Here is a 27,850-nt window from a genome sequence, read left to right as displayed (position 1 = left end):
TCTGCTATAAAAAGCAATACGTTTTAGTTTTTGACTTCATGTTGTTTTTTTAAAAAAATTGAGAGTCAGAAAAACCAAATTATGTGAATATATAATTTGGAGTCCTGAAATATCAGCAGAAGAAACTGACAAGAGATAGAATTTTCTTTTTAGCCGTAGGCATTCCACTTTCCTGTTTTTAGAAACAAGAAAAACTAGTAGACAGAAACAGTCCTAGGTACGTGGACTATATATTTCACATGTGCAGCATAAAATATTCAACAAAGTTAAGAAGGTGCCTGGAAACCAAGAGGATTCAGTAGATGAAGATGGTATCAACAACTAAAACAGGAACTATGTACAGAATAGGTATAAAGTGCTTGGCTAATTTATCAAAAAAGATTTTTAAAAGATATTTTCTTTTCACTATTTTTAGTCCACTTTAATAATGAGTACCACTTTATATTTTTCAATAGCTCATGAATTTTTACCTTTGTGTTAATCCTTATGGCTAAGTTGATGAAACTGATTACAAATAAGCAAATTTTAAATGAATAGAGATATTATTTTCAGAATAATAATAACTAACATTCATTGTCTGTTTGCTAAAGTCAGATCTCTACAGGCAATTTCTCATTTAATTTTCACAACTACCCTAAAATTCAGCTGCTATTGTCACCTCATCTTACATACAAAAAAGTTGAGATATGGAAAAGGTAGTAAGAGCTTTGCTTAACTACAAAGGTAGAAAGTGACAGTCAGGATCTGAACCATTGAAGCTGACTCAAGACCACACCATTCTGAACGGATGGACTAACTGTATCTCACCCGTTCATGTATATTTTCCAGTATGTCCTTTTTGAAATAGCTATGTCATCTTGAATTCTGCCTTAAGTCTTTTCTCATTTTCTCAATTCTATTCAAGCATCATTTAACTTTATAATTATGCAGGTCCACACCTGTCTGAATGATACACTGACTCATTCATTTAGTTGAAAGGTTGAAAGCAAATTGACTTTTAAAAATACCATAGGAACCTAATTGAAAAATTTCATGAATCATCTTAATGAGAAAATGGTACCAGGATATCAAGTACAGAGAACCTCAGACAATTGCTTTTTGAAAAGTGCTAATCAACCACGTATTCATCTTGAATGAAAAATGCCTCTCTAGCAAGACACTGTGTGACAACAGTGATTACTGAAGTACTGGATGTGAGAACCATTGCAATGGCTTTTGAAGAATTGTTCCTTATTCTTTTCTTCTGTGTTTGAAGATGATGATTTGTCTATTTATAACTGAGGTGACTAGTATTCTTTCCAGTATTTGGTACATTAAGTACGAAGTTGACTTCGTTATTTGCTAGTTCTTGCTTTTTTTCCTTCTTTTCTTTTCAGCTGTCATTCATTTCCTTCCTTACTTTGTTCCAAGGTTAGGTTATCTACTGGGGCTTTCCTGGTGGCTCAGATGGTAAAGAATCTGCCTGAAAGGCAGGAGACCCAGGTTCAATCCCTGGGTTGGGAAGATCCCCTGGAGGAGGAAATGGCAACCCATTCCAGAATTCTTGCCTGGAGAACTCCATGGACAGAGGAGCCTGGTGGGCTACAGTCCATGGGGTTGCAAAGCATCAGACATGGCTGAGCAACTAACACTCACTCACTAGGGTATCTGTTATAGTTGTTTGCCCAGAGCCCACAGCTCAAACCCACAGTTGAAGGTATGTTCTGTGGGTCTTTTAAATCCCTTTTTACCAAAATCCCTTCTGCCTTCTGAAATTTAAACATGTTATAACATATTGCTATGATTTATTCTTTATAAATTTACATTCTGCTTTAGTTATAAACTTAACTTCACACATTTTTTAAAAAGTGAACCCACTTGGAATTTTTTGTTGTTGTTAAGTAGGATCCCTAAGTCATATAGTCAATACTCAAGTGGTCAGTTCAGACAGTTCATCAGAACTGCTCTCTAGACATCAAGTTCTCCTAAGGCCTTAATGCCGTGCTGTTGCCATACACCTTGGGTGTCATGGGCAGCACACTTACCATCTTAGCCTTCTTTTCTCTTGTTTTTTTCTAACACAGAAACCATTTTCTCCATTAGTGTTTTGAGAAACTCACAGTCCACTCCCAAGTAGCATAAAGTATCATTCTTGTTTTTTAACCATCCTGGATCTCACCAATCCCACAGACAGCTCTGCACAGTGGCCCCAGTGTCCACATTCTGGGGAAGGACTGGCTACATCATTTTTGGAGCCTCGGGCAAAATGAAAATGCAGGGCTCTTTGTTCAACAAAGCAGAAAAAAGTGCTAAGGTATTAAAATATAAAGCTTTTTCTTCCTTCCATAGTCTCTCAGAATGTCATGATGTTTTTAATTGGCTATTTAATGTCATTTTAAGTAAATACAGATTTAAAATTTTAAGTTATTAGCATGACTCTTACCATTCACTTTTATATTATGCAATGCCTGTTTAAGGTGCAACTATCAGAGCATTTACCTTCTATGTGAAATCACCAAAATAATATAATTCATATTTAATGGCACAGCTTCTGAGAATGCTTCTGAGGCATCACGAGTCAGACTCAGGAAGGCTGGGAGGAGGAAGAGAAGCTTCATCCAGCATGAAGCAAGTACGGGGATGCTTCCAAGGTGAGTGTGCACTTCACAGGTGTCCTGGGCCCCCATCCCATGACTCAGGGTACACACGCACCCGCTCATGCTGGCTGCTGGAATGATGCACAGGCTTCAGCTGGGGGAGCACTTTGGAGAAGTTCAGACAGATATTTCTTCTTCCTATAGGTGTGGTACCCCAACCCATAGTGGATAAGCAACCCTCAGGGTATTGAGATGTCAAAATTAAAAAGCTCCAAGTCCTCAGGTTAGGGGCAGGTTCATCTAATCAAGCCATGCCCTTTGGCTGGGTGCCCACTGAGGCACCATGGCACTGCCAGTCCAGGGCACGATGGTCTCCAGCATACTCTGCCCCAAGGCTCTTACTGGTGTGGGTGCCCTTCCCCATTCCTACCCATAGCTACACACAGATCCCTGCCAAGGCACTGGATTCTGGAGGCAGTTGCTGCTCATGGTGGGAAGGGTGAAGCTGGGCAAAGGAGAGGGTGGCCAAGAACCCATCCTGGGGAGTGGGAAGGAGGACTGGGTGTGAGCAGAGGCTCCAAGCCCCTGCATAAGCTCCACTGTCTCACTGACTTCATTTACAAAACAAAAATGCAAAGGTAACATTATTAATTTCAAGATAGTGACTGCAGGGCTAAGCATTTTATATAAATATACTTTCTATGAATTATCTCATCTCATCCTTATAACATGGGGCAGATACAATTTTTAGTTCTAATTTAAGAGATAAGGAACCTGATATAGGGAAGGCAACTTGTCTAAGACCAGGAAATGAAAGAATGGTCTACTGTGATCAGAGTTTATTACAATAATGTATGATCATTTAATACTAGGAAGCCTATAAAGCAGATATATTGCATGTGGAGATCAAATTGCCAAAATGTTTAATTATCTCTGTTGAAGCTGAAAGGCATTTGAATTGATTCAACACTCATTCCTTTTTTCAAACTCATCCAAATTAAGGAAATAAAGGATAGTTTAACAAGATAAACTATTTGTCTCAGATTGACAGGAAAATATGCTTAATTTGAAACATTAGATATAATCCTATTGAAACAGGAAATCAAAAGATTCCTGCTATTACTATTAGTATTTTGCATTCTTCTGAAAGCTATACTCAATGCAAAAATAAAGGAAATAGAAATATGAGCAGTAAGATAGGAATGGCAAAGACAGTTACTATCCTTTGCATATAACATGACTGACCATGAGAAAACTCCAGAGAATCAATAGAAAAAAAATGTCAGAATTACTAGGAGTTAAGTGGCTGAATAAATCAAATTGCTTTTCCATATACGAACAGTAATCAGATAGAAAATCTAATGGGAAAAATTCCAACTCTTAAAAGCAACAATAAGTATGCAGTAATCTAGAAACAGTTAGTATGCAGGATCTAGAAAAGACCTTATAAGTATGACTTAGATAGCAAAAGCCATAAATCTTGAGAATAAATAATGGAAATAATTGTTCCTGGATGGGACAAAAGTATTATAAAGGTGTTGTAATGTTCCCAAATCTCAGGAAGTCCTGAGAACCAAGAGAGCTGAGGGTTTAGTTCCAGTCCGAAGGCTGGCAGGCTCAAGAGCCAGTGTTTCAGTTTCAACAGTGGCAGGCAGGAGCAATTCTGTCTTACCTGGGGGAGAGTCAGCCTTTTTGTTTTATTCAGACCCTTTACTGATTGGATGATGCCCACTGACACTAGAGAAGCAATATGCTTTACTCAGTCTACTGATATAAATGTTCATCTCATGCAAAAAACACCCTCCCAGAAACACCCAGAACACTGTTCAACCAAGTATCTGGATACTCCATGACCCAGTCAAGATGACACCAAAAAAATTAACATTACACCTTTATAAGGTGAGTTTTCTGTTGGTCGGTCATGTTATATGCAAATGATAGTAACTGTCTTTGCCATTCCTGTATTATTGTTCATATTTCTATTTCCTTTATTATTGCATTGACTATAACTTTCAGAAGAATGTAAAATACTAATAGTGATAGCAGGAATCTTTTGATCGCTTCAGTAACTTTTCCTTTTTGTGCATCCATTTGGATAGTCTGTTTACTTCATGTTTACTCATCCTTTCTTTCTCTGTCTCAAATCTTCTATTATGTCCATGCGATGAATTTTTATTGTAAGTGTTATTTATTTCAATCCTGGAGTTTCCATTTGGTTATTTTTCATAGTTTTAACTTTACTATATGTAATTCCCACTTCTTCCCTCATTATGCTCATCCTTTCCTTCAAACCTTTTAATATATTAGGTTCACCAAAAAGTTCGTTTGGGTTTTTCCATAACATCTTACAGAAAACCCAATACTTACAAAAGACTTTAAAGTTCGTATCTACTAACTCAAACATTTGTTTCCGTTGACTGCTTTTTCCCCTGGTTAAGGGTCACATTTTCTTGCTTAGTATATATGATACTTGTTTACTTTACGGTGGATATTATGGATATTTTTTCCTTTACTTTTTTCATTTTTGTGTGTGAGTATATATACTTTTTTAAAGGATTTATTTGTTAATTTATTTCTGGCTGTGCTGGGTCTTTGTTGCTGCACACAGGCTTTCTCTAGTTGTGGCGAGCAGAAGCTACTCTTCAATGGGGTGCATGGGCTTCTCAATGCAGTGGTTTCTCTTGTTGCAGCATGGGCTCTAGGTATGTGGTCTTCAGAAGATGCACTTGGTGCACACGGAACTTTCTCCAGGATAGATCACATCCTGGGCCATAAATCTAGCCTTGGTAAATTCCAAAAAATTGAAATCATCCCAGCCATCTCCTCTGACCACAATGCAGTAAGATTAGACCTCAGTTACAGAAAAAAAAACTATTAAAAATTCCAACATATGGAGGCTAAACGACACGCTTCTGAATAACCAACAAATCACAGAAGAAATCAAAAAAGAAATCAAAATGTGCATAGAAACGAATGAAAATGAAAACACAACAACCCAAAACCTATGGGACACTGTAAAAGCAATGCTAAGGGGAAGGTTCATAGCAATACAGGCGTACCTCAAGAAACAAGAAAAAAATCAAATAAATAAACTAACTCTACACCTAAAGCAACTAGAGAAGGAAGAAATGAAGAACCCCAGGGTTCGTAGAAGGAAAGAAATCTTAAAAATTAGGGCAGAAATAAATGCAAAAGAAACAAAAGAGACCATAGCAAAAATCAACAAAACTAAAAGCTGGTTTTTCGAGAAGATAAACAAAATTGACAAGCCATTAGCCAGACTCATCAAGAAACAAAGGGAGAAGAATCAGATCAACAAAATTAGAAATGAAAACGGAGAGATCACAACAGACTACACAGAAATACAAAGGATCATAAGAGACTACTACCAACAGCGATATGCCAATAAAATGGACAACTTGGAAGAAATGGACAAATTCTTAGAAAAGTATAACTTTCCAAAACTGAACCAGGAAGAAATAGAAGATCTTAACAGACCCATCACAAGCACGGAAATCGAAACTGTAATCAGAAATCTTCCAGCAAACAAAAGCCCAGGACCAGACGGCTTCACAGCGGAATTCTACCAAAAATTTAGAGAAGAGCTAACACCTATCCTACACAAACTCTTCCAGAAAATTGCAGAAGATGGTAAACTTCCAAACTCATTCTATGAGGCCACCATCACCCTAATTCCAAACGAGACAAAGATGCCACAAAAAAAGAAAACTACAGGCCAATATCACTGATGGACATAGATGCAAAAATCCTTAATAAAATTCTAGCAAACAGAATCCAACATCATATTAAAAAGATCATACATCATGACCAAGTGGGCTTTATCCCAGGAATGCAAGGTTTCTTTAACATCCGCAAATCAATCAATGTAATATATCACATTAACAAATTGAAAGATAAAAGCCATATGATTATCTCAATAGATGCAGAAAAAGCCTTTGACAAAATTCAACATCCATTTATGATAAAAACCCTCCAGAAAGCAGGAATAGAAGGAACATACCTCAACATAATAAAAGCTATATATGACAAACCCACAGCAAACATTATCCTCAATGGTGAAAAATTGAAAGCATTTCCCCTAAACTCAGGAACAAGGCAAGGATGCCCACTTTCACCACTACTATTCAACGTAGTTTTGGAAGTTTTGGCCACAGCAATCAGAGTGGAAAAAGAAATAAAAGGAATACAGATAGGAAAAGAAGAAGTAAAACTCTCACTGTTTGCAGATGACATGATCCTCTACATAGAAAACCCTAAAGATTCTACCAGAAAATTACTAGAGCTAATCAATGAATATAGTAAAGTTGCAGGATATAAAATTAACACACAGAAATCCCTTGCATTCCTATACTCCAATAATGAGAAAACAGAAAGAGAAATTAAAGAAACAATACCATTCACCATTGCAACAAAAAGAATAGAATACTTAGGAATATATCTACCTAAAGAAACAAAAGACTTATATATAGAAAACTATAAAACACTGATGAAAGAAATCAAAGAGGACACAAATAGATGGAGAAATATACCGTGTTCATGGATTGGAAGAATTAATATAGTGAAAATGAGTATACTACCCAAAGCGATCTATAGATTCAATGCAATCCCTATCAAGCTACCAATGATATTTTTCACAGAACTAGAACAAATCATTTCACAATTTGTATGGAAATATAAGAAACCACGAATAGCCAAAGCAATCTTGAGAAAGAAGAATGGAACTGGAGGAATCAACCTGCTTGACTTCAGGCTCTACTACAAAGCCACAGTCATCAAGACAGTATGGTACTGGCACAAAGATAGAAATATAGATCAATGGAACAAAATAGAAAGCCCAGAGATAAACCCGTGCACCTATGGACACCTTATCTTCGACAAAGGAGGCAAATATACAATGGAGAAAAGACAATCTCTTTAACAACTGGTGCTGGGAAAACTGGTCAACCACTTGTAAAAGAATGAAACTAGAACACTTCCTAACACCACACACAAAAATAAACTCAAAATGGATTAAAGATCTAAACATAAGACCAGAAACTATAAAAAACTCCTAGCGGACAACATAGGCAAAACACTCTCCGACATAAATCACAGCAGGATCCTCCATGACCCACCTCCCAGAATATTGGAAATAAAAGCAAAAATAAACAAATGGGACCTAATTAAAATTAAAAGCTTTTGCACAACAAAGGAAACTATAAGCAAGGTGAAAAGACAGCCTTCAGAATGGGAGAAAATAATAGCAAACGAAACAACAGACAAACAATTAATCTCAAAAATATACAAGCAACTCCTGCAGCTGAATTCCCGAAAAATAAACGACCCAATCAAAAAATGGGCCAAAGAACTAAACAGACATTTCTCCAAAGAAGACATACAGATGGCTAACAAACACATGAAAAGATGCTCAACATCACTCATTATTAGAGAAATGCAAATCAAAACCACAATGAGGTACCATTTCACACCAGTCAGAATGGCTGCTATCCAAAAGTCTACAAGCAAATGCTGGAGAGGGTGTGGAGAAAAGGGAACCCTCTTACACTGTTGGTGGGAATGCAAACTAGTACAGCCACTATGGAGAACAGTGTGGAGATTCCTTAAAAGACTGGGAATAGAACTGCCTTATGACCCAGCAATCCCACTGCTGGGCATATACACCGAGGAAACCAGAATTGAAAGAGACGCGTGTACCGCAATGTTCATCGCAGCACTGTTTACAATAGCCAGGACATGGAAGCAACCTAGATGTCCATCAGCAGACGAATGGATAAGGCAGCTGTGGTACATATACACAATGGAATATTACTCAGCCATTAAAAAAATACATTTGAATTGGTTCTATTGAGATGGATGAAACTGGAGCCCATTATACAGAGTGAAGTAAGCCAGAAAGAAAAACACCAATACAGTATACTAATGCATATATATGGAATTTGAAAGATGGTAACGGTAACCCTATATGCGAGACAGAATAAGAGACACAGATGCATAGAGCAGTCTTATGGACTCTGAGGGAGAAGGTGAGGGTGGGACGTTCTGGGACAATAGCATTGAAACATGTATATTATCATATGTGAAACAGAACACCATTCCATGTTCGATGCGTGAGACAAATGCTCAGGGCCGGGGCAATGGGATGACCCAGAGGGATGGGATGGGGAGGGAGGTGGGAGGGGGGTTCAGGATGGGGAACACATGTAAACCCATGGCTGATTCATGTCAATGTATGGCAAAAACTACTACAATATTGTAAAGTAATTAGCCCCCAACTAAAATAAATAAATTTATTATAAAAAAAAGGAGATGCACTTGGGTTCAGTAGTTGTGGCTCACAGGCTCTAGAGTGCTGGCTCAGTAGTTATGGCACATGTGCTTAGTTGCTCCGCAGTAACCAGACCCAGACCAGGAATCAAATCTGTGTTCCCTGCATTGGCAAGTGGACTCTTAATCACTAGACCATCGGGGAAGTCCTGTTGTGGATATTATTGAAAATACAGATTTTTGCTATTTTCCTTTAAAGAGTACTGGATTTTGTTTTGGTGGGTAGTTACTATACTGGCAGATCAGCTTGCTCCTATTGAGGATTAATTTAAGGTTTTATTACGGTCTAGAGTAGTCTTACTTCTAAGATATGTCCTTAATTTAATTCTTGGGTTGTTCAGTGAGGACTTTACACACTGGATGATTTGAATTCCAGTTGTCTCCCAGCCCTGTGTGACCTCCAGGAGCTGTTTTCTCATCTCATTTCTTCCATCTTCTGTTTTCTGTTTGGGCTTCATTTCTTTCTGTTGCAATTTGGAAAGTGCTTCCAGGCAGCAAGCCAGAGTGAATGTAGAGGTCACTGCATGAATGTCCTTCCTCTCAAGGATCAAAGCCTTGAAATATTTGTTGCACAATGCTGTAGTTTATGACAGAACACTAAGTCTAATACCAGTTAGTCACAACTGGACGCACTACTCTTGATTGAGTTTCTGATTTAATGCCTGCAAGTTCCCTATCATTCTAGTTTCAAGCACCTGTGAACTTTGTTGCTCTGGCCTGAGATCCTCACCTATATTCCTGATTATTTCCAGTGAGTGCAATTTAGGCTATGAACTCCCTTAATATACCTAGTTAATTGGGGCTTGGTGCGTAGATTATTTAAAATTTTACTTTTACTTTTTTGGGGGAGGGGAGTCTAGCTATTGTGGAGGAGAAGTTAACTTCTGAGTCTCTCAAACTTCAAATATTAGGGAGCAAAAACACACACATTAACATTATAATCAGAAAAATAATAGAAAAGGACAACAGGTATCTGTTTGAATTAGTAATGTACATATTTATGTGGTAATTAATCACTATGAGAAATTCAGTTATTAGTATAATCTACTCAGCATTTTGTGCTGCTTAATTTATTTCTCAAGAGAGTTCAGATAATAGCTAAAGGACACTTTCCATAGACTTGAATCTTTGTAAATTTTAGAAAAACATATTTAAGTTGACAAATGAAGACTGACATTTGGCCATGTTTTAATAGGCTGAACACCAAGCAAATCCTATTCCTTTATTTGTTCATTTTGCAATAAGTCTTGACATCACCTTCTCCACTTTCTTAAATTTGCTTACTTAGCAGGGCACAATGCAGTTCTGATGTGCAATCTGATTTCAAAAGAATCTTTGAGACAGCTAATCTTCTGTACACTCACTGTAATTAAATATTACAGCACAAATGGTACATAAGATACTCACCTTCTTGAGAACCTCTTAGCACCAAAGAGCAACGACATAAAAAAAGTATAGATTTTCAGCGTGTTTTTTTGGTAGATTTATCAGCTTGAACTTTTAACTCTTATAGCACCTAGAACTTGCAAGGAATAAAGCATTATATACCATGGATTAGAAATATCTTTATTAGTTGTCTTTCCTTCTGTCCTAAACTCTCATTTTACCACATTTTAAAATCTGCTAGAAGATGAATCGCCTTACCGTCAAGCTGCTTGCTCCATCCTTGAAAACATGCAATAGGAAATGCTGTACTGAATTAGACTAGTGGTCCAGTTCAGTTCTTTGTCTCTTTGGTAAATGTCACCAAAATACATTTTGTAAGAGAGTACGGCTGCTATCTTTAACTTTCAAATCCAATAACTGATATCCACTGGCTCTCCTTTATCAATTAATGTCTTTCTCATCCCTACCATCCAAACTTAAACATGTGGTAGTTCCATAAGTCCACAATCACCATTATACTTTAATTTTTCTTAAAACTATATTATTATCTGGTTCAAGAAGAGGTAACTTAAATCTGGATTTGGTAAATAAATCCATCTAGCTCATGACTTTCATGATTTAGTTTCATTTTTTTCCAGACTGAGGTCCTAAGTTTTTAAGACGTGCTTTTATTGAAAAAGTAAACAAAGACATGGTGAAAACTTTCAAATAGCTCAATAAGAGCTCATTAAGTATATGAGCTTATGGCTCCCTTCATTAAATATAGCTATGGCTCCAACTTCAAAGGGCCTTCTGAAAAAAAACAGTAGCTAGGTTGTAGACTACCAAGTAGGAGAAATATGACCAGACAAAGAGAAAAAGACCTAGCAATACTGATAGTCAAGGTCCCTTGCCTGAAATGGCCCCGCCAAAACAGCAGTGAACAGAACCCATCAACCAAAAACTCATTCCATGCACACAGAGCTTCCAATTTGTTTTAAAATACAAACATATAGCAAAAGATGACCAGAGATTTGAGATAAACCTTTAATATGAGACACCCAAAATACAAACAGAATAACAGAATGAGGCAATGGAGAGAAGAAAACTTCAAAGAAACTGAAATTAAATAATCAGAGAGAGAATAAAAGCTATGAATATACAAAACAAGAACAGCAAACAATAAAAAGTAAATTCAGAGAAAAAAAGATTTTTTTTCCTATACATACAGATGAATTTACAAGTTAGGTACAGAAACTAATAATAAAATAGAACAACTGTAACAATATACTATGATAACAGTTACATGAACGTGGCCTCTCTCTCTCTCAAAATATCTTCTTATACAAATTAAATGACTTTTCCATCTTAATTGGGCACTTACCATGCTCTGTAACTTTTGCAGCTTGAGGTGTGACAATAAAACTGGCATGAATTTCTTTTTCCTTCCTCACAATTTCAGGAACGGAAGATTTGTTCTTAGAATGGTAGATCTTAGCAAACTCAGCAAATGATTTGTATTCTTTTTCTTATTAAGTTGAAAACGTTCACCTCACTTAAAAGAAGCACTGTACAGCATCTTGGGTTTCCCTGGTGGCTCAGATGGTAAAGAGTCCGCCTGCAATGCAGGAGACCTGAGTTCAATCCCTGGGTCAGGAAGATCCTCTGGAGAAGGAAATGGCAACCCACTCCAGTATTCTTGCCTGGAGAATCCTATGGACAGAATAGGCTGGCGGGCTACAGTCCATAGAGTAGCAAAGAGTCGGACGAGACTGAGCGACTAACACATTCACATTCACAGCTTCTCTTTAACATATCCAAATTGCCAGCATCATTAATCTTGTGCTTTGGGGCCATTATTAAGTAAAACAATGGTCACTTGAACTGAAGCACTGTGATACCATGATAATCAATCTGATAACCAAGGTGGCTACTAAGTGACTAACAGGCAAGAGATGCTGAGCAAAGGGCTGATTCACAACTCAGGAAGGACACAGTGGGATTTCATCCTGTTACTAAGATTGGCATACAGTTTAAAACTTACAGATTTTTTATTTCTGGAATTTTCCATTTAATATTTTTGGACCCAAGTTGACCATGAGTAACTGAAATCATGGAACATGAAGCCACGGATAAAGGAGGACTACTGCAGTTTATTTTGGGAACTGGTAGATTTCTAGGAGTTGTCTTGGTAAGATGATGCCTACAAGATACCAACACTAGTCAAATGGGCTGCTGTAGTGTTGGTATAATTATTTTAAGCCATTTAAATGGTCCACGTACAAAGCAAAGTTGATATTCCATTCACATGTAAACTTTCTGAAAGTTTTCTAGTACCGATGATAATTCTATAATGTATGACTTCTATTATGCACTTTGAGAGGCTTTATGGCTCTGTGATTTATTTACTTATGGAAGTGTTGATGAGATTAATTTCTTGGCCTGTACTGATATAGCAGACAACATAAGATCAATGGAGATTTGGTAATAAGCAAAGATTTTCAAAGTTTATATGTGACATTTTTCAGAAAGATGTTATTTAGTCCACAAATATACATAGAAGCAAAGGACTACATTTCTTGATTTGAGAGCAAGTATATTTATTTTATGATAACATAAGAATGTAAGACAGGTCACTTTACAGTTATTTTTTATAATACAAACAACAGACTATAACTTAAGTTAAATGAAATTCTTAATATGAATGATTTTTAGAAGACTATAAAGCTTTTATGATATAGTCTCCTGTAAACAGTATGATACTAAAATTTTATGGATAGCTTCATCTTTCCAAAGGACAATTTGTAGAAGATACTGAGAACTGCATACATGTACTTAGTATAGTACTATTTTTGAAGCATTTAAAATTTTTTAAATTGATGTAAACAACAGTCCAGTGAGATATTTTTACCTCCTATTTTATAGATGATAAAATTCAAGAGTGATAACATAGAGAATCACCATAATTTAGTACTCTTTCCCATTTTAATTGATCAGAATACTTTATTTATTTGCAGTTTAATATTATGCTGCAGTTTTAGATGAATATCATTTTGATAAGCAAGAAAGAGTAAAGTTTGCATAGGTAGTATTCCTTGGGAGAATGGCAGAATTATTACTAATCATTAATAATCTTAATGAGCTAATTCAGTTTTAATCTTTATTGGTAGGACTGTTCTAAATATCAGTTTTTCCATGTATGCAAGGTAACGTAGGTTATAATCAAAGATAAAAATAAGTTGCATTATTTCCATTATTATAATTTTCCATTAGTTCCATAAATTCTTTGCATATTTTCCATTATTTTTCCATTATTTTAGATAGTAGTGTAAGGTAAAATAAAGCTGGGCATGTTAAATGAGAAGGTATTTTCATTTAGTCAATCACAACCTTCAAAGCAGGTGAAATTAAATTATACTATATGAAATCCTAAAACTTATGAGTCATATTTCTATATCAATATAATAAATAAGTCACACAAAGAATGTAAAAAGTCTACCAAATGCACTGTCAATGCTAACAGCATTTTCTTGGAAATAACAATACTTTTATAAATAGGCTGATGCAGAACTATCAATTTCACATTTAATAACTTACAAAACCAAAGTCAGTATTTCCTATTTTCCTGTGCAAAGCAAGGTAATAGTTGGAGTGTGTGCAATTTATATTTAATACATCCTAGAAAAGAAGATAAATTAACCTATCTTCCACATACAGTATATAAATAAATTAAATCCATTGTTCTATTTTTGTATAATATCCTTTTATAAACTACACTTTTTAAATTGAACAGATTTCCAATAAATAGTACTGAGTTATTTTCTCCATGTGAAAATTGAATTTTATTGTTTTTCAAAAGAAAGTTTTTCTTTTCTTTTTAAAGACATTTTAAAATAATGAATTGTATTTAAATTATTCATCATTATTGGCTGTTGGGCTCACTTTTCCATGTGGTCCTTTCACAAGAAACAAAACATTAACTTCTACCTAATATATACATCAGTCTTCTAAACCATGTTATATTAGTCTTTATAATATTCATTTTGACACTACAGACATATAGTAACAATATGCAATAAGTTACAGTGCCATAAGATACTAATTTTATTAGTGTTTATTAACATGTACCATCTGCTGTTAGGAGCTGCACCATGTTTAAAACAATAATGGCAATAACAGTGACTACTTGCAACAAAAACTACCACTGTTTCCACCATCAATGTATGACTTTTTTTGAGGAAAAAAGATCTACATTTTAAATTTCTTTACTGTACACATAAAAGAATACCAGATATTCTGTTGACCTTGGTAAATGAACAAAAACTTAAAAAAAAAACTTTATATGATTCAAACAATAATGCTAATTAAGTACTTTTAAAAGTTAAAAGTACAATGTAAACCATCATATTGCACAGTAGCTTAATTTCTACTTGTGGTTTCAAAATTATTTCAGTGTAATTAAAAACCTGGTAAGTAATGGAGATCTATTAATGATCCTAAGGGCCCTAAGATAAATCTCAAGGAATATTTACTTTCTGAAAATAAGTTCACAGTCCAAAACCAAAGGGAATATGTTGCTATTCATTTTTAAGTTATCTAGATTCCAGGAGTCATACATTATTCAAAAATGAGACAAATTTCTAATAAATTAAAAAAATATTTAAAATACATTCTTAGATAGTCACTGGAAGAATCTATACACTTCTGAAGGGAATGAAAAAGTGCAGAGTTCAGTAAATCAAGGCAAAAGCTCAACATGATAACACGCAGCATCTGTAATTAGTAAGAAGACGCAGCTTATCTGTCTTATGTTCAAGAAAAAGTTATAATTAGCGTTTCAGTTTTTCCTTCATTTCTACGAGTTCTGATTTCAGGCCTGCTTCCGCCCTCTGAAATGTTTGCTTCTTGCATTTTCAAGTAGTTAATAATCCTTTAAACTCTGCTTTAGCAGTACCTAATTAAAAAAATATGTAATAACATAAAAGTAACATTTATTTAGGCTGAAATTCGGACATGATGACATTAATCAGTTATTATAATAATGACAAGAAACAGTAAGGAGCATAATAAAAGTACCCAACAGATAATATAAGAATCAGACTTATAAACTATTTCCTTTAACTTAAAAATTGAATGTTTTACTAACTTATCTAATCCTCAGTCTTACAAAGTTCTAGAATCTATGTAGTCATTTTTATCTACGGTTCTATATTCTACTACATAGAATCAATGATGTTAATGTGACACTATTTTAAGTTGGTTAGATACACTATCTATAGGAACATATAAATAGTACAATCCTACTGTTTTTTTAAAAAATGTTTAGTTTAACTTTTTATAATAAGGGTGATATAAAGTTCCCAGAGGTTAGGAAGACCTGACTTCTGTTAGCTCAATCATGACAGTTACCACCTTAGCTAAGTAAATAAGCCTACTTATCACTAAACATTTTAGACCAGCAATCCCCTAATTGAGTTCCATAAAACATTAGGCTTCAAAGCTTTGGAAAATATCAAATACTGCTGTTTTCTTTTAGGGAGACAAATCAATAGTAGCATGTTACGATCTTGGTCCTATTTAAGTAACCTATTTAATCATGTTTATTATGCTTTTTTATGTTTCTCATAGTTATTCCTAAATAGCTTTTGGTCTTTTAAGTAACATACACTGATATCCTATGCATATGGACCTCGTTGGTAATGATGCTATAGACAAATATAAATGCTTTAAGCTTGAGAAAAATAGGAAAAAACAGACATTTGCAAACATGTAAATGAGCAAAACTTTCATTTCTGAGAACTAATCAGCACTCACAGCTGACCAAAATTTTATAGTTGACTTTTTAAAGAAAAAAGGAAAACAAAGAATAAAAGGAAAAACAAATCTCTCATTCTGGAGATCATCAACAAGTTTAAGGTATTTCTTTGGGTTGACAGGAACTGAACAAATCTCCTGTATCTTCCTCAACTATTTCATTCTCTGGTGATAGTGCAGTAAATAATAGCTAAGATAGTTTTGTCATCACATAGAATGAGGTTCAAATCCTGTTTTGCAGCTGATTAGCAAGTTATCTTGGGTAAATGACTCACCAAGTCTCTATTTTCTCTGCTGTTAAATGGGATTTCTATCTGTAAGGATTAAATGAGATACTACATGTAGTATGTAGTATGTAGAACACTTAGTATAGTGCCAGGCACAAAAATTTGTTATTATTGTGGTAGATGTTTGGACTCATGATTCTAAAAAACAGTAAAAAATATCCCTTAGAGGCTGATGATCCTTGATTATACAAATGCAGTTTGGATTCATTCTACTGTACCTGCTCAGATACAAAACTGCAAGTTAAACAGAAAATTTTTCAATCAAGACACTCCATGAGAATTTCAGCTGGATGTGTATTCCGGTTCATTTTTAGATTACAACTTAATAGTGGCAAACTAATGCTTTGTTATAACAACTATTCTTAAATTATAGTCCAAAGTGAAATCCTTAAAAGACTGACTCTGAAATTGAGTTAGTTACCTAAGATTTAAAAAGAAATTATAATTCTATTTCTTTTAGCTATTACCTAAATGTTATAATAGAAAACTAAATGACAACCCTTTCTTTTATTGTTACTGAGCAAATTTTGACAAATAGAGGTGCTAACATACTTATCTACTATGAAGTTCCTTCTTCAGACAGGATTTGAAAGTGGGATACTTCTGAACTGTTTTATAACCCTGTGGAACAGAGGATTAAAAGTAAAGTATAAATAAAATATTATGAGGCCATAGATATGCAATAAATAAAGCAAAAATAAAAATGCATAACACCTGAGAGAGGAAGACAGTATCAGGAGTTTATAGCATATATATTATTTATGTTTTGATCTTGCTTCTCTAAAATATTTGAGGAAAAAAACGATTTTCACTTGACTTGTGCCACCATTGCGAATATTAGCAATTAACCACTAGGTGGCAGTTAAATACACAGTATCTTTATCAAGGCAGTTTGGATTAAAACATTGTGATGAATCTTGATTTTTTGTACATATATTTTTTTCTCTTTTTAAATGTATAATACTCAGAGGCATTCTTACCAAAGAAGGAAGACTGAATATTCTAGGTGGATAGAAAACAGTTTTTTCTTTCTTTTTATATTTGTGGCATATCAAAATAAATTAAATGTGTAAACATGCACTGATTTATGCACCATTTCACTCTTTATATTTTTAAGAAAAAAAAAAATCATTGAATTTCTTGAAATTATTTTGCAGTGTGAGATGTGAACAGGAACGAACAGTTCAACAAACAAAAAAACACTTTTTACCTGATTTTCCATATAAAAAGTACTGAATATGCAGTGACTTAAGAACCTCATGTTGCCTAGTGGAAATCTGCATCATATAAAATGAGAAATGGTGATATTTCTTTGTATACTAACAAGTCTTGAACAGCCAGTGTTCAGACTGAAGTAATCAAAATGTTTGGCAACATCCCACCACCCCCCTCAACCCCAAACTGGGATAAATACATTAAACTAATTGAATATGAAAAGAAGTTTTTGAAATTCAAACTGATTTTATATTTTAAAAAGCATGACCTTTTATCACCTCAAATTATTTTTGAAAGTAGGTAGGACTTTGTTTCACTTTTCAAATATATAACATTTCATGTTTATATACTTAAATATTCATATAAACTATTTCTGAAACTGAGATGGATTTTTTTTTTCAGTTTTTAAAAGGAGAGAATAGGCTTGAAATTTATAGGTTTACCCGGAATCCTCTATGGAGTCTGTCTTTCATAATTCCAATAAATTCTTTATAGCTTAACTGATCATCTTTGTCAACGTCAAAAATCTTGAAGACTGTGTTCACTAAATGTGGTGAAAGTTTGAGGCCAGTGGCTACATAGACAGCACGCTTAAATTCATCTAGATAAATGACACAGAAAAGGGGTAAACCATTAATATTATTTTTATAATATGTGTTAGTTACTAGCAAAGTTATAATGGAAGTTCTTTTTTCCATAAACATGGGTCATGATCTTATGTTAACGTAACCCTTTTCATTAATCATCCTATCTTTTAGGGAACAAAAAATTTTTGTGGTTTTGATTAAAAGGGCCTGGTATCAACCACGGATACTTTAGAGGTTATTAAAGTTAATAAGTTCTCAAGGAATTTACAGTTCAGATGGGAGATGAGACACCTGCCCAAATAAACACTGCACAAGACCATGCAGAAAGCAGCAACAGAAAACCATGGAAATTTGGAAATGTATGGTGAATGTCCTGTAGTGTCGAAGGATAGAGAAGAGAGCCATCAGGGAAGCCTGCCGGTTTGTACAGAAGCTGAGCCCTGAAGAATAGAGGACTTCAGCTTGCAGAGATGAGAGGAAATGGCAGATGACATGGAAGAACAAAGGCGGGGGCGGGGCTGTGGGGATGGACAGGAGCACAACGCACGTTCAGAACATGCGCAGCCTCGACACACAGAGGCTGGCACGCTCTGACTTTGAGGCTCTGACTTTGAAGAACCTGTGTGTTCTTCAACAGGCAACTGGGGAACTGCAGAGTTTTCGGTGTGTCAAGAGTTGACAAATCTGTTTTATAGGAAGGTTATTCTGTGCGTTGTCGAGGAAACATGGAAGAGGAGAGTGGATAATGGTGGGAGTACCACTGATCTGGCTACAGCAATAGTTCTTTTTAAGTGGTAATAACCTGAATTAAAGTGCTAGAAGTTGCAACAGAAAAAAAAAAGGCAGCCCTATTCCTAGCACCTGCCATGAATGATGTTTTTCATTTCCCGGTTCCACAAAGTAAAAGAGCAGCCTTCCATTCTGAACCAGGTAAGCAGGTACTGACTCTTCTTCTCTTTTTAAGGTTGACTCTCTTTCCTTTTTAAGGATGATTAGTAGATTTACTGGGCTTCCCCGGTGGCTCAGATGGTAAAGAATCAGCCTGCAATGCAAGAGACCTGGGTTCGACCCCTGGGTTTGGAAGACCCCCTGGAGAAGGGAAAGGCTGTCCACTTCAGTATTATTGTCTGGAGAATTCCATGGACAGAGGAGCCTGGTGGGCTCCTCTTCCAGATTTATCATGGCAATAAAACACTGGTGTGTTAAGGCAGGGCTCCCAAAGGTTTGGGTTTTAATTTAAAAAATAAAGGTTTTTGGGCTACACTGCATGCGAGATCCTAGTTCCCCAATCAGGGATCGAACCCATGTCCCCTGCAGTGAAAGCATGGAGCTTAACCACTGGACTGCCATGGAAGTTCAAAGTTTTGGTTTTAAAACACTAAAATGTGTTAAGAACATCGAGATCAGTCAAAGGATGAAATATGAAAATTTTTCAGTTTTCAGTTTTCTTTTACTCAATTAAAAAGTGAATAAAGCTATGGAAGGGATTCACTGTGTTTTGGAGAGAGAATTATCATGTAGGGGCTCCAGTGTGCCTTCTCCCTGGAACTTGGTAATAAAATAATGAGACTGTCCTCTGAAATTAAATTTACTAGATATGGCATAGGTAAAATCACTATAAAGATATAACCAAAAAGCCCTTATATGGCAAGAATATTTAAAAATGATATGACCACAAGGGAAGGGAAAATAGTCACAGAATCCTGGGAAAGGACTTGACTTGTTAAGCCTCCCTACAGGGAAGGAAGGAGCTGGTCCTGAGGACAACAGCATTCTGAATTCTAGGGCAGCTGTAGTTTTTGGTAAATTAAGTAAAACTGTCGTTTTTACATAAGATTCTTAAAACTCGGTTAATTTAAGTCCATATCTAAGAGGTGGCTTTGCTGAGAAAATTCGGGTTTCTGAGCCAGCAGAGAGTACGGGTCAAGTCAGTAATACAAACAAATAATATGAATGTCAGCCTGTGATGATGTGTGTAGCATGGCTGGCTGGCCCTTCTATAGGGAGACAGATACCCCCCTCTATGTTAATGAGCAGCCATGAGGTTTTTTTCCTCTTTGAACCTTTACAAACATCATTAGCTTTTCCCCATAATATGTGATGAAAGGCAATAATAAGTTTAATACCAAAATTTAGATTATTTCCCTAAACTGTGCTTAGGGAAAATGAATTTCCCATTGAAGTATACACCAAACTTTCAGGCAAATGGATGATGAATATGACAGACATACCTAGTTAATTTGTTGTCAAAGGTTGCTAAAGAATTATGGTTTGCTTTTAATTTTTGGAAGTTTATTACTTACCTTGTCCTATAGAACGACTTGCAAAATTATACATATTCAAAGCTATCGCAAAGTCTTCTAGGTTGTTCAAAAACTGGAAAAATGACCTGAATTCATCAAATGTAATGCCCTGTATTGGGAAAATACATGTAAATATATTTAGCATTGTCAAATTAATTAAAATAAATATCCACACTTATTAGAAATAAATACACTAAGCCTCGGCAATATATCTTCTAAGTAAATATTTCCAGGGTACTTTCTGAAACCTTCTTTCTCCAAATGGAATGTAAAATTCCACTCAATTTTTTCCCATGGGTAATGTTGCTACTATTAGCAATGATAGGTGAAAACACTGTCATATCAGCACAGAGTTTAAAAAAATGCTACAATAAAAATAAACTTAAAAGTTTCAATTTTATTTCAAGCCTGGATTTTTTAAGCCTTAAAAGTAAATATGATCATTAAGAAAAAAAAATTTACAAAGTTTCTCCTGTACATGTATTCGTTAAATATATTTTGGCATTTGGTCATTAATGCCTTTATAATGACAATGCAAAATAAAAATGTCCAAAACCCACAGCAGCGTGTTTTTACTTGTTCCTGCTATGATAAGGCTGCCAGGACAGCAGAAGGAGGTGGAATGCACACAGGGCTCTGGGAGGCCCAGCACAGGCTTGGGGTAGAATCATGGACAGGACTTGGTAATGTTATTTACGTAAAATGAAATTATTGCCACTGTTATAGCTTCAGTTAAACAGGAGGGTTACTTAAAGTAAGCACAATGTATCTCTGATAATACAAATTTGGACACGAAGAGCTGTATTTAATTAATGTGTTCTTCTTAGCAAAATGAACAAAATTGAGAGAGAAAAATAAACTGAGAAAGGAGCAGAGGGCCAAGAGCTTAGGCTTAACAAATTCTGACCTTCCTGCTGGGGTAGCAGGGGAGGGGAAACTTATTGTATAAATAATATTTATATTATAGGTGAGTATGTATTAGGTGGGAAGGATAGACCTCATTGAGAAGTAATGTAGTGAGCCATGTGTATATCTAAGAGAAGAGCTTCAGGAACTGTCTATTTCCTTTTCTAGTCCTCATGACCTTTTGGTCCTCTTCATAATATTTACCATTATCTGAAAAGATATCATTTACTAGTTTTCCTTTACTTGTTTGTTGTATCTTTCCAATAAAATGTATTTCCATGAGAGAAGGATTTTGTTGATCTTATCCTTTTATCCACAGAGGCTAGAATAAGGCCTAGTAAATAGTAGAATAAAACCTAGTAAACACTATAAATAATAGCTCAATATCTCCTAGACAAATGAGTAGAAATGAAAAAGCATTTTAGAAATGTAAAGTGCTATCGAAATACTACTAGTTGTTATTCTTTTGGAGAGATGGAAATGACAGGAGAAAGGAAAGGCAGAAGTAAGATGCGGTAGGAACAACACTGGCTGAGAGTCTTGGGTTTGAATCCTTGGCAAGTGTCTTAAGTGCCTGAGAGCCTCAGGTTTCCATTTTCTAAAAGAAAGTTGTCAATATCTGGAAGGTTGCTCTAAGGATTGATGAGATAATGCAGAAAAAAAAAAAATCAGTGAGAATCAATGCTTGTTCACTTGCCATATTTTCCCTTTCTCATTGTAATGATTTGTTACATTTAAGATGTGCTATGCTTAGTCGCTCAGTTATGTCTTACTCTTTGTAACCCACCAGGCTCCTCTGTCCATGGGATTCTCCAGGGAAAAATACTGGAGTGGGTTGCCTTGCCTTCCTCCAGGAGATCTTCCCGATCCAGGGATCGAACCCAGGTCTCCTGCACTGAAGGTGGGTTCCTTACTGTCTGAGCCGCCAGGGAAGTCCAAGAAAACTGTATGTTTAAGATACCTCTATCAATTAAAAGTTTTCAGAAGCTGAATTTAACTTAAAAGGAAACTTTGTTTTTTTTTTTTTTGGCTACCCCACATTGCTTGCAAGATCAGAGTTCCCTGAGCAGGCCATGGCAGTGAAAGCACTGAGTCCTAACCACTGGAATGCCAGGGAATTACCCAAAGAAAATTTCTTATTTTGAAATAATTTTACGTAAAAAAATAGTTACAAAGAGTTCAAATGTAAAAATGTATATGTAAAAAACAGTACAGAGAGTTCCCTACACACTTTACCCTGGAATTGAATTTTTTGAATTATATATTTTTATAATTTTCCACTGGATAAAAGAGAAAAAGCAGATATCTCAAGGCCCTAAATAATACCAGTAGCTTGAGAAAATAGTACACTTTCCAATATTTATTCCGAGGGAAGTGTCTATGAATTGGAAGAAACTTAGTTCAACATGTAAAACAGATTAAAAAAAAAAAAACCCTAAGAGATTATATAAACTAATAGTCAAAAACATCAAGTCCTTTTTTCCTCATTCCATGGGGACCTGCAGAATTGTTAGCACCATCACAGTGTATCCATTTTAAACAAAGTCAAACTGTTTGCAAGTTTTCCTTGGATAGATTAACTTGATCCTTCTACAAACACAAATAGAAGGCAATAGATCCCAAACATCCCATGCTTTAAGAGGTGCTTGTAACACCAGTTCTATTCGGTTGCAGTGATGCATTCAAATACCAATAGATAATGTAACTGCTCAGAACTGCTGACAAAATATGTGCTACTAAACAAACAGACAATCAGTTGTCCCAGGTTCTTAACCATTCATGCCGTCCAAACTCTTTGAAAAACCTCACTTCAACTACTGATAAAATCATTCACTCATCAGTAGCTGTCTTCCAGTGACCTTTTATTAAGGGTATTAGGGAAACGAATAAAGTGTGACTGAAATGATGTCAATATAAACTGTTTTATATGAGGTGATGTTTACATAGTAGCCAAAGCATATAACTCAGTAGAATTCTCTTGAAAAATGACATTCATAATGTGAATAAAACAACGCTGATAACATTAAAGGTTTTCAACATGTCTAAGAAAAATAAGGGTAAAATAAATAAAAACTTAAAATTTTTTAAAAAAGAAAAATAAGGATATGTCCTGTCTCTTGAGAAACCTATATGCAGGTCAGGAAGCAACAGTTAGAACTGGACATGGAACAACAGACTGGTTCCAAATAGGAAAAGGAGTACATCAAGGCTGTATATTGTCACCATGCTTATTTAACTTATATGCAGAATACATTATGAGAAACGCTGGGCTGGAAAAAACACAAGCTGGAATCAAGATTGCCAGGAGAAATATCAATAACCTCAGATATGCAGATGAAACAACCCTTATGGCAGAAAGTGAAGAAGAACTAAAGAGTCTCTTGATGAAAGTGAAAGAGGAGAGTGAAAAAGTTGGCTTAAAGCTCAACATTCAAAAAACTAAGATCATGGCATCTAGTCCCATCACTTCATGGGAAATAGATGGGGAAACAGTGGCAACAGTGCCAGACTTTATTTTTGGGGGCTCCAAACTCACTGCAGATGGTGATTGCAGCCATGAAATTAAAAGACACTTACTCCTTGGAAGGAAAGTTATGACCAACCTAGATAGCATATTAAAAAGCAGAGACATTACTTTGCCAGCAAAGGTCCATCTAGTCAAGGCTGTGGTTTTTCCAGTGGTCATATATGGATATGAGAGTTGGACAGTGAAGAAAGCTGAATGCCGAAGAATGGAAGCTTTTGAACTGTGGTGTTGGAGAAGACTCTTGAGAGTCCCTTGGACTGCAAGAAGATCCAACCAGTCCATCCTAAAGGAGATCAGTCCTGGGTGTTCATTGGAAAGACTGATGTTGAAGCTGAAACTCCAATACTTTGGCCACCTCATGTGAAGAGTTGACTCACTGGAAAAGACCCTGATGCTGGGAAGGATTGGGGGCAGGAGAAGGGGACGACAGAGGATGAGATGGCTGGATGGCATCACTGACTTGATGGACATGGGTTTGGGTAGACTCCGGGAGTTAGTGATGGACAGGGAGGCCTGGTGTGCTGTGATTCATGGGGTCACAAAGAGTCGGACCGAGCGACTGAACTGAACTGAACCCAGAATTTTAAATTCAACAGTTTTTAAAATTTAGCAGAGCACTTAAGACACATAGGAACAAACAGTGGAATATATTCAAAGTATGTATGAATCCACAAGGGAGCTGAACTAACAGGACAATATGTTTTACTGCTAACTGCTGCTAAGTCGCTTCAGTCGTGTCCAACTCTGTGCGACCCCATAGACGGCAGCTCACCAGGCTCCGCCGTCCCTAGGATTCTCCAGGCAAGCGTACTGGAGTGGGTTGCCATTTCCTTCTCCAGTGCATGAAAGGGAAAAGTGAAAGTGAAGTCGCTCAGTCGTGTCCGACTCTTAGCGACCCCATGGACTGTAGCCTACCAGGCTCCTCCATCCATGGGATTTTCCAGGCAAGAGTACTGGAGTGGGGTGCCATTGCCTTCTCCGAATATGTTTTACAGACCTATATAATTACAAGCTAATAACACACTGTTAACAAAATAAAAATGAGGATCAGATACCTTTTCTTCAGGTATACTGTAACGCACATTTTCCAAAAATACTGATGTATTTTCCACATTTGTGTATCGTAAAAGAATATGAGCAAAGTCTTCTTCACTGATAGTATTCATCCCATTAGAGTAGGAAAGGAATTCTATTTCTAAAACTTCTGTTTGGAGGTTATCCATGAACCTATGACAAAAAATATATAAGCAAAGAATAAGATAAGTGAAGAGTGATAGTAACAGATGGTACTTAGCCTCTGAAGACTTTTGCTCCTTACTCTGTATAATGGGCCTAACAACAATACCTTGCAAGGTAGTGATTAGACTTAAAGGAGTTAATGTGTCCTGCCTACTATTTATTATCGTAAACACTGTATACATGCTTATTATTACTTATTGTTACTGTGGCTTACTAAGACTAAAACTAAGGAACTGGTAATATTCTTTCTTCTGAACACATAGGAAATAATCCAGATATCTAGACTTTTTTTTTTAATCATTCAGTGACTTCCTGTTATATTTATCAATATGACTACTGGTACACAGGTACTGATGGAAGTGGATATTCATTATTGATAGTATCTTTAGCTAAAATGAAAGCAGCAAAGAGGTGAGTGTCACTGCATTAGATGACTCCTTTCTGACTTTAGCATGTTAATATTTTTCAACACGAGTATAAAAATTAAGCTCACCTATAAAAATCTTCAAAGTTGAGCTCAGCTTTTCCTTTCTTCCCAAAAAAGTGTACAAGAAGTGTAGTATCTGTTACTAAGTTTGCAATGTCATCAGCACGCTTAAAAAAAAAACACAATTTGAAAGTTAGCTACAGCAAAACAGAATAGGAATATCCAATATCCCCCATAGAATGTAAATATATTAACATTAGAGTAAAAAGCATAAAGAGGTATCAACACATGCCATTACAGTTAACAAGAAGTTCAAAATGTAAAAACAGAATTATAGATGAAATTGATGTTTATCTTCAAAAGGCTTAAAGCTCTGATTATATAAGAAGTATTCAACCTCACATTGTGGTTCGAATCTTTCAAGGCCCTCTATGTGACAATAAAGATACTAAAGTGTTAGTTGCTCAGTTGTGTCTGACTGTTTGCAACCCCATGGACTGTAGCCCACCAGACTCCTCTGTCCATGGGATTCTCCAGGCAAGAACACTGGAGTGGGTTGCTATGCGCTCCTCCAGAGGATCTTCTTGACCCAGGGATCGAACCCAGGTCTCCAGCACTTACTGTCTGTCACCAGGGAAGCCCCTATGTGACACTAGGTTAGTATAATTTTTGAGTAATGCTTGAAAGGCACTACTACTTTTAGCAATAACTTTAGGTTGAGGAGGTAGACTGATGTAATGGAAAGAGGACAGGATTTGAAATCAGAAGACCTGAGCTTACTGACTTTTTTGATCATCGGCTTCCTTACCTATAAAATGGGAAAAACCCTATCTGTAATAACCATTTTGAGGATAAAACTAGAATGTGAGTGTAAATGAAATATACAAATGTCCTTATTGATAGTCATAAGATGTTTTGGACAAAAGCATTAAAACCTTTGGAGGGGGAGAGAAGATATCTCCTGTCAATTTCAGACATTCTTCTGTGACTGTGTATAACCAACTCTAGTCAGTTTATTATCCAAGAAACAGCTTAACTTAGTAGGGGGAGGAAATAGGAAGATATTGAGAAGGATGCCTAAATGGAGCATAAGAGTGGAGGCTCAAGCTGATCAGAAGTCAGCAAGAAGGACTGGAGTATCCATCTGCAGGCCCGAGGGATGGGATGTGGAAGGGGTCAGGATGGCTAAGAAGAGGAGCAGGGGACAGGTTTTAGAACAAGTTGCTACTTCACAAATAAGCAGTAGTGTGATGAGCAAACACGAATAATGAACTCAAGAGTCAGATTTCTGGGCTTTAAATCCTGCCTTTTTCCCCTCATTGGTTAAGTGGCCTTGCGGAAGTTAATCTCACTGAGGATATTATTATCCTCAGGAATAACAACAGTACTTACTCTAAAGGGTTGTCATGAGGATTAGATAACCCATGTTAGTCAGCACTATCACTGGCATATTGTAAATGCTCAATAAATGTTAGCTATTATTATTCATTTCTGTCAAATCTGTATATTCCAAGAAGTTGAAAAAGGACAAGACAGGAGATAATGTTGGAACTTAATGCAAAAAAATGTTTTTACATGGTATACTCTTACTTCTTTTGTGTTATTGAAACTACATATATTATACAGATCTAACAAAATGCCTTACAATGAGAGGATATAGGAACACTAAAAGTTAGTGAACTCAGATAACATAATTATGAATGTTTTCCTCTGGTGTTTTCATGTTCCTGACCTCGAGACATAATACACTGAAATGAGATGGCTTTGTTTCACACAGCTTTTAAATAATGACCTCATTCGGCCAGTTTTTCTCATGCTCATTGAGCGGAGCAAATCTTCATTTACAGTCTTTCATCATCAAAATCTTATTAGATTTAGGTTGCACTTATCCAGATAATCCAGATCCACAGAAGCATAAATAACAGTTGGACATTGGAGAGAAAAATTAGAAAATTGAAATGATGAAAACCTTTTCCCTTCATTCAGTGAAACAGAGCACTGTTGGCAGTCATTGAAAACTATACCAGTGTCCTTGGTATCCTAACAGTGTTATATAACTTAAATCACAGGAGCACTGGGACAAAAATAGAGACTTTATCCCTTTGATTCTTGTGCTTATTGTTAAAATAAAATAAATTCAGGTGTTTTCATAACAAAGCAAGAAAAAGAACCCCATGGGCCATTTACATGAAGAGCCATTATCTAACTCTGTTTTGACTAAAAATTACTTTAAATGACTTCATTAAAAATGAAATAAAT

At 35.8% G+C, this 27,850-nt stretch overlaps 1 protein-coding gene across 13 annotated transcripts in view; it reads right to left on the bottom strand.

Annotated features, from left to right (window-relative positions):
- Positions 1-12,861: 12,861 nt before the first annotated feature.
- Positions 12,862-27,850, bottom strand: part of MICU3 (mitochondrial calcium uptake 3) — a 76,478-nt gene continuing 61,489 nt past the window's right edge. For 7 of the 13 annotated variants that reach the window (XM_081521528.1, XM_081521531.1, XM_081521529.1 and 4 more), the window contains 6 exons: positions 25,658-25,758; positions 24,981-25,152; positions 20,493-20,601; positions 18,046-18,203; positions 16,940-17,008; positions 12,862-15,240 (listed from right to left, as the gene is read on the bottom strand). In XM_081521528.1, the coding sequence (XP_081377654.1) occupies positions 16,940-17,008; positions 18,046-18,203; positions 20,493-20,601; positions 24,981-25,152; positions 25,658-25,758 (609 nt within the window). In that variant the 3' untranslated portion in view covers positions 12,862-15,240. Of the gene's footprint in view, positions 15,241-16,939; positions 17,009-18,045; positions 18,204-20,492; positions 20,602-22,171; positions 22,343-24,980; positions 25,153-25,657; positions 25,759-27,850 lie in introns of all 13 variants that reach the window. The other 6 variants (XM_081521533.1, XM_081521525.1, XM_081521526.1 and 3 more) reach the window with 2 other exon arrangements.

Source organism: Giraffa tippelskirchi, chromosome 8 (genome assembly GCF_054371585.1).
Source record: "Giraffa tippelskirchi isolate mGirTip1 chromosome 8, T2T-mGirTip1v1.2.pri, whole genome shotgun sequence".
In the NCBI taxonomy this organism is placed as follows: domain Eukaryota; kingdom Metazoa; phylum Chordata; class Mammalia; order Artiodactyla; family Giraffidae; genus Giraffa; species Giraffa tippelskirchi.
The sequence above is the reverse complement of the archived record's forward strand: the minus strand, read 5'-3'. Positions and strand labels throughout refer to the sequence as shown.